This window comes from Sinocyclocheilus rhinocerous, unplaced genomic scaffold, assembly GCF_001515625.1.
Source record: "Sinocyclocheilus rhinocerous isolate Xijiao unplaced genomic scaffold, SAMN03320098_v1.1 scaffold868, whole genome shotgun sequence".
Taxonomy (NCBI): domain Eukaryota; kingdom Metazoa; phylum Chordata; class Actinopteri; order Cypriniformes; family Cyprinidae; genus Sinocyclocheilus; species Sinocyclocheilus rhinocerous.
In genome coordinates this window covers 225,652-232,914 of record NW_015650768.1, presented here as the reverse complement: position 1 = coordinate 232,914, position 7,263 = coordinate 225,652, and the positions used below count along the sequence as shown (strand labels likewise).

The following is a 7,263-nucleotide window of genomic DNA, read 5'->3' as shown; positions in this document are numbered from 1 at the left end:
CCGCTACTTTTTTTTTTTTTTTCTTTAAAGTTGTATTTTTTTTGAAATATAGGTTTTACAAAAAAAAAAACAGCATTGCATTATCTGTATCCCCCCATGTTTTTTTTGTTTTTTTGACATTTAAGTTTTTACAAAAAGAACCCATGGCCTTAGCATCATGCTCTATTGTTTGGACTAAGAATGCACACACAAAATACAAAGGCTGCAATTTTCGATTTGATGTTGAGGAAAAGTAGAATACAGGATAACTGTTTAAAATAGCATGAGTGAGTGTAACGGATGTGATCTTTGTGTTTGAGTGTGAATCAGGGCTTTCGGGAGTTTTGTTGGGTTGTGTGTGTGAGTTTCTCTCAGATTGAGCCGAGCTGGCAGGATTTGTGCCTCCCTTGGTTTGCTGTCACCTACGAGCTCTCCAGCAGCCCATCAACGACACCACACCACACCGCCGCTCCGCCACAGCCCAGCAGGGGGCGCTTCGTCCTCCTACACACACACCTGCACCTTTGAGAAGAATTACTCGTTTCTAACGCACACCGCGCTCCCAGCGACAGCTCGATGGCCACGCTAACGCGCGCTAAAACAGATGCCCTAGAGCTTCTGACGCTTAACTGAGATCTAATGTGTAGCGAACACAAGGGTGACAGAACAAGCGCTATACATCTAGTTTAAACTAGTGTGTGAGGAAAGAACTTCATACAAGCCTTACGTAACTCGCGTTACTTGTAATGAGTTACCCCCAACACTGCAAGCCATACGATTCTAGTCTGGAAATGTTACATCTAATGATAGTTGCATTTTGTGAGATAAATCGTACTTCAGTTCAATGTGAAACTCATTGCAAAAAATTAGCTTAATACTAAATTTTATTTAGTTTGGGGTTGGATTTTCGGATTTTTAATGTTTCTGAAAGAAGTCTCTTCTGCTCATCAAGGCTACATTTATTTAATCAAAAATACAGTAAAAACTGTGAAATATTATTATTATTTCAAATAACTGGTTTCTATGTGAATATGTTCAAATGTCATTTATTTCTGTGATCAAAGCTGTATTTTCAGCATCATTACTCCAGTCTTCAGTGCCACATGATCCTTCAGAAATCATTCTAATATGCTGCTTTGCTGCTCAAGAAACATTTCTGATTATTATCAATGTTGAAAATAGTTGTGCTTCTTCACATTTTTGTGGAAACTGTGATACATTTTATTTTTCAGGATTCTTTGATGAATAGAAAGTTCAAAAAACAGCTTTTCTTTGAAATAGAAATCTTTTGTAGCATAATAAATGTCTTTACTGTCACTTTTGGTCAATTTACAGAGTCTTTGCTTTAAAACAAAGTGTTTATTTCTTTCATAAAAAGGTCTTCCTAACCCCAGACTTTTGAATGGTAGTGTATATTCTAGCATTTGTTTGGATATAAATGTTGGTGGTCATATGTTGAGGAATGTTCCAGGTTAAATAAGCGTGTTGACAGATATGCGGATACGATGGAAATCTAGGCGGACAAACATTCAGCTTTCATTACAAGCGGTCATTGCAAAGTGCTTTTCTTTTTGTTATTTACACAAACACAGAAGGATGAGTTGAACATTTCTCTGTGGTAATCGACAGCATGACACAGACTGACTTGAGCGGACCATTTTCATGCCGTGACCCTTTAACAATGTAAAAAACTGTTTAAGACCCAGTTGAAAAGATGCAGAACCACAAATATAAAACATTCTAGGGACACCAATAAAAACGATCAATGCAATTCTGATGTCCACCTTTTTCCTGAGTAACCGATGAGCGCGCCATGATGGATTCTAACTTCCATTTGAATGCTGTCATGTTCCAGTCTCCACAGAAACCCATGTTAAGACAGGGTAAAAAGATTGATTGAATTCATTAAACTGAAACTTTTTCAGTATAACTAAATATAAAAATGTGTGCAGGGTTAAGCTGTGCTGTTGCTGGCTGCCACAGTAACAGCAATACGCGTAACATTTTAATTATATTTTGCTAAAATGAACGAAATGACTCGAAAAAAGATTCGTTCATTTTGCTGAACGAGACTCAAAGGTCCGAGTCGGTAAAATGATCCGAACTTCCCATCACTACAATAAACTTAAGCAATTCCTGTACAGTACTTGTTTTGCGAACCAGCCAATCTGTCCATGTCCAGCAGCGTATGCCTTGCATTATGTGTCAAACACTGACAAGAAAACGAGCATGGCTTGCAGTGCCTAAGTTAAAATACTGTGTTGCTGATACTTTGTGTATTATGTACAAACATCTTTTAAATGTCAACTCTGTATTCTTTCTGCATTCTTTTTCCAACTCTGTATTCGCTTCATGTCATCCACCCACTCATTAAACTATGACAGGTGAGTTACTGCAAAAATACCATCATTGCAACACTATAAAATTACTAAACTATAGCGCCATGTGCTTTTTAATTAAATAAAACGTTATTAGTGCTGTCACTAACGATTATTTTGGTAACTTTGTAATCGGTCAATTATTCTGACGGTTAATCAAGTAATCGGATCTTTTTTGTGGTAATAAAAATAGACCTAAGCGAACAATAGCCTTTAAAATTACTTAAAATTAGTGCTGTCAAAATTAGTGTTAACGCAGGCCATTAATTTTTCCAGTTTAACGGCATTAAAAATATTTCAAGGGGTCATAGGATGTCCATTTTCCACAAGTTGATATGATAGTGGTTGTGTGCACACACTGCCAACACACATTTCAGTTCAAACAACTTGTAAAAAAGCATGTAGCATCCTATGATCCCTTTAACGGAGTTAATGCAGGGGCGGGCTATGGTTGGCCTCTTTTTTCTTAAAAAGAATTGCATTTATTTAGACGCAGAATGTCTTTAAGACCACATCAAACAGGAGACTTTTCAGACGCACGCACCAACTTCGCCTCAGCAGCAGGTGCGTGTCACATCCGCGTCACGTTCAGCAGCGGCAGCTCTTAAAGTAATAGCAGCCAAATAACCTAATAGCCAGCTGCTGTGAAGCCTATTCAACAAAGAACAAAAGAAAAACGAGGAAATCAATAACTTTTGTAGCTTTAAGGATTCATCTATATTTAATTTAGAATTTAGTGTTTGAAAACTTTCAATTTCTGTATATTTCCTACTTGCTGAAGGGCACAAGTAAACATGACATTTATTACAATGGGTTTATGTGGAGATTTTTTTAAGTTCACTTAAATTAGAAGTTGTTATTTTTTAAAGTCTAATAAATGTTCAAATTGATAGCTCTCAATTATACTGTAATGTTGAATGGATATATTCAATAGTTAAATATTTGGAAAAAAAGAACAGTTTCCTAGAAACATCAGTATTGGTATCAATGATTCTTGCCTTCAGTAAAAAAAAAAAGATGTTGTTTCTACATTAATTTGAAGATTGAATGTAAAGTATATTTAAAAACGTTAATGTTGGGTGGGATTAATCGCGATTAATTTCAGAAAAAATGTGCGATTAATTAGTACATTTTTTAAATCGATTGACAGCACTACTTAAAATACATATCTAATAGCAATGAGGCAATAATAATTGGTTCAAATATCAAAAGCAAGTAATCTTATGGTTTTATTGATCAAAATGGTTAAAATACATAATGTACTGTAATAAAACAATATAATCATAACTTATGTACATTATGTATTCTATCAAATGCTTGCAGAGGGTGCCAACGGCCTGATGATTGTTTTTACACTTACAGCCCGACTGTTTGTGTGGAGCAGCATTTACTGTGAATGGAGCTGTAACCTACACGCATATAAATAAAGCGCATATTAAACCCACATTTAATTCAATTGCAGCCTTTGTGAATTCACAATAGCACTATGCTTTATTATGATTTTTAAATGGTTTTAATATTTTGTGCAGTCTTAGAAAACATTCTAATAATGCTTTTAATGGATTCTCATCCGTGGAATGTGCCACTATTTCCGGTATTTTGCCAGTTAATCGACACGGGCAAAATGCAGTCAAGGATTTTTTATAATCAAGTACTCGAATTTAATCGAGAAATCGTGACAGCCCTAAATGTTGTATTATCAGCTCTGAAAATATGTTCATTTAACTAGAAACACCAGAGATAGGAAATGTAAAGCACCGTTCCGGTATGATTCGGGTGAGATTTCCTCGTTCAGGATTGCGAGTGTTTGGTGGAACAAAAAGGACACACTCCTGGTGGCCCAAAGCAACCGTGGACTGGCCTACATTCACAAGAACAGAGAAGGTTTCAAAGCTCCAGGCTCTCCAGAATAACTCCACATCATCACAGATGGGTTTATGTGTCCTTGGGAGAGCTTTTTATATAATTCTACACATATATTTATAACTGTAAACAAGCCACATGGTTGAGGAGTGTTTGTCGTGGAGGTACTGTACCTGTTTCCAGTATACGCCGGTGTAACAGACCTGTAGACAGGAAGGCCTCGTCTTTACAGGAGCGGATCTGCGTTCCCACCAGATCAGAGCTGGTCGCTAGAATGCGCGCGCTCTCCTCGTTGAGGTTCACACCAGCCATAGATGCAACATCGTTGATGTCATCATCGTCTCTGCAATACAAGACAAGCATCAGTCTGATCTCACAGCACGTTATTATAGAGCTACTCAGAGTAATAATAACATAATGATGCATATTCGTTTAGCACTAAATCAAAGCACTTGATATTCTACAGTCAGCCAGTGAAGGTTACATGAAAAAAATCTGCATTATTTTTTGAATGTATTATTATGATCATAGTTGATCATGCAGGTTTTCCGAGCTTATATTAAATGAAAGATGCCACAGGATGAAATGAACCAACCTAAAAAAAATAATAATAATTAAAAAAAAACTGATTAGCTATTAGTGGTATTTGAAAAAATATTGTTTTAAATATTGAAAATGTTTTATTAAACATCAAATAAAATTTTTATAAATAAATAAATATAAAAGTTCACTGATATATTGTTTGTCAAATACCCTTGCATAATACACATATTCTGAACAGAATGGGGATGTGCATGCATGCAAAAATAAATAAATAGATACACAAATAAAAAAATAAAAAAACAAGAATATGCATGTCAGAAAATAAAAATTAAATTAATAAATAAATAACAAAGTAAATAAATATAATAAATGTTCCTAGACATGTTTTGTGCTTCACCCATGTGCATCACATGTATTATGAACAGAATGGGAATAAGCATGAGACCAACAAACAAACAATATATAAATGTTTCTGGATATGAATATGATATTTGTCAACTACCCATGTGCATCACATGTGTTATGAACAATGGGAATGTGCATGTTAAATAAATAAATAAATAAATGTTCATGGACATGTTTTTGAATGGCAGAGCGTGAATGTGCATGCGAGTTCTGTTAGACAAAGTCACAGAGTCAGCTGACTGAAGAAGTTCAACTCAGCATTTACTGGTGCTTTACTGATGTGTTTGACTTTCCAGTTTATCTAAAAATATGACCAGAAAACTGTCTTCTCATTTTGATGACTTTGCTTAACAAAACACGAGAATTGGAAACAGTGAATCTGGTGTAAACATATGAGCCCATGTCAGCTCCTCTTCCAAAAACATCTCTGCAGTTGTCCTTGACACGTGTGCACTGAATATGAAAGAAATCAGATTTAATGTTTAACGGATTATCTGCACCACCTTGTGTAATTAGACAAAAAGTTCAGTCAGATTAAACTTAATTAGATCATTTGTTTTTCCAGCAGAGGTGGCTTTTCATTCTGACTGAGCCATCGGTCGCAGTGTAAAACTAAAACTGTTTAAAATCCTTTTAAACTGTTCCTTTCCAGAGATTGAAATCAAGCTGAAATTAAATGAAATATAAATATTAGATGAAAATCTGCCTAGGCTAATAAACTGAAATGAAAAGTTTATGTAGGTCTGCTAAAATGACTAAAACTAAAACAAATAAAATTAATTACAGCTAAATATAAATATTAAAAAATAAACTAATAAAAAAATGACAAAAGCACAAGAAATTAGAAAAAAAGCATGATGCTGAAAATATAAAAAAGCTCATTCAAAATATGAATAAATACTATAACAGTATATAAGTAATAATAAAATAACATTGCAAGCTGAAGTACTAAAAGTACTCAAATTAAAAGAAAAATTAATTAAAGCTACATAGAAATATAATAAATAAAACTAATAAAAATGAAAAAACACAAAAAGTTAGTAAAATTTTAAAAATAAAATTAAAACACAAATAAAAGCTAATTCAAAATATTAATAAACTTATAAATATTATATAAATAATAATAAAATAATACTGCAAGTTGAAGTACTGAAATTACTCTAATTAAAACTGAAATTAAAATAAAGCTAAATAGAAACATCATAATTTAAACTAATAAAAAACAAATTAATTATTCAAATTAATTGAAATAAAAAAATAAAAGCTAATTCAAAATATGAATAAACACTATACTAGCATATGTTAACGTTATTAGGCAAGCATGGCATTCCATCAGTGTGACTGGCAGCTTTTCCACCCAATCATTTCTCTCCCTTTTTCCCCGTTGCCTTGGTAACGGTGTCCTAATTACGGCACATTAGCGGCGGAGTTTCCTGCGCCTGCGGCACTGCTGAAAACTTCATGGCTCCGATCACAGAGGTCAAAGTTCACTCCGCTCCGCTCTCATTTACATCCGCGTCTGTACCTCTGTTTCTGACATTGACCCCCTGGCATCTGGTGCCCGCGTCCAGCCACCCCCGGTGCCCGTGTGTGTGCGTACGGCCCTGTCGCGCCCCCTGCCAGAGTACAAATATACATATATATATATATATATATATTCAAAATATTAAAAAATACTAGAATTGTATATAAATAATACTAAAATAAAGCTGATATATAGAGTATTGGATGAGTCGTGTGCGAAATGTTAACACTTAGAATTGTTCATTATGAGCAACAGCAACAGTGAATGTCACTATGTCTTTATGCCAAATGGGAATCTTTGCTGAATTAACTAAACTAAGCTAAAAGACAGCTTCCAGCTGAATCTGGTGTAACCCGATGGTGAACAGCCAATCAAAATCATCATGGTCACGAAACACGCCGTCGGGTAAAGGGTCGTCAGTACCAAGCAAACCTGACAGCTTAATTAGCTACACTGCTAAAGATTTATTGGTTTATCAATCAGCGCCTGCGGCTGAAGCCCTGGGCAGAGAGAGAGAGAGAGAGCGGTGAACTCTGTGACCTGTGACACACACACACACACACACACACA

At 35.0% G+C, this 7,263-nt stretch overlaps 1 protein-coding gene across 4 annotated transcripts in view; it reads right to left on the bottom strand.

Annotated features, from left to right (window-relative positions):
- Window positions 1–7,263, bottom strand: part of LOC107712581 (transcription initiation factor TFIID subunit 4-like) — a 115,948-nt gene that overhangs the window by 61,285 nt on the left and 47,400 nt on the right. For all 4 annotated transcript variants that reach the window (XM_016517891.1, XM_016517892.1, XM_016517894.1 and 1 more), the window contains one exon: window positions 4,394–4,563. In XM_016517891.1, coding sequence (XP_016373377.1) covers window positions 4,394–4,563 — 170 coding nt within the window. The remainder of the gene's footprint in view (window positions 1–4,393; window positions 4,564–7,263) is intronic.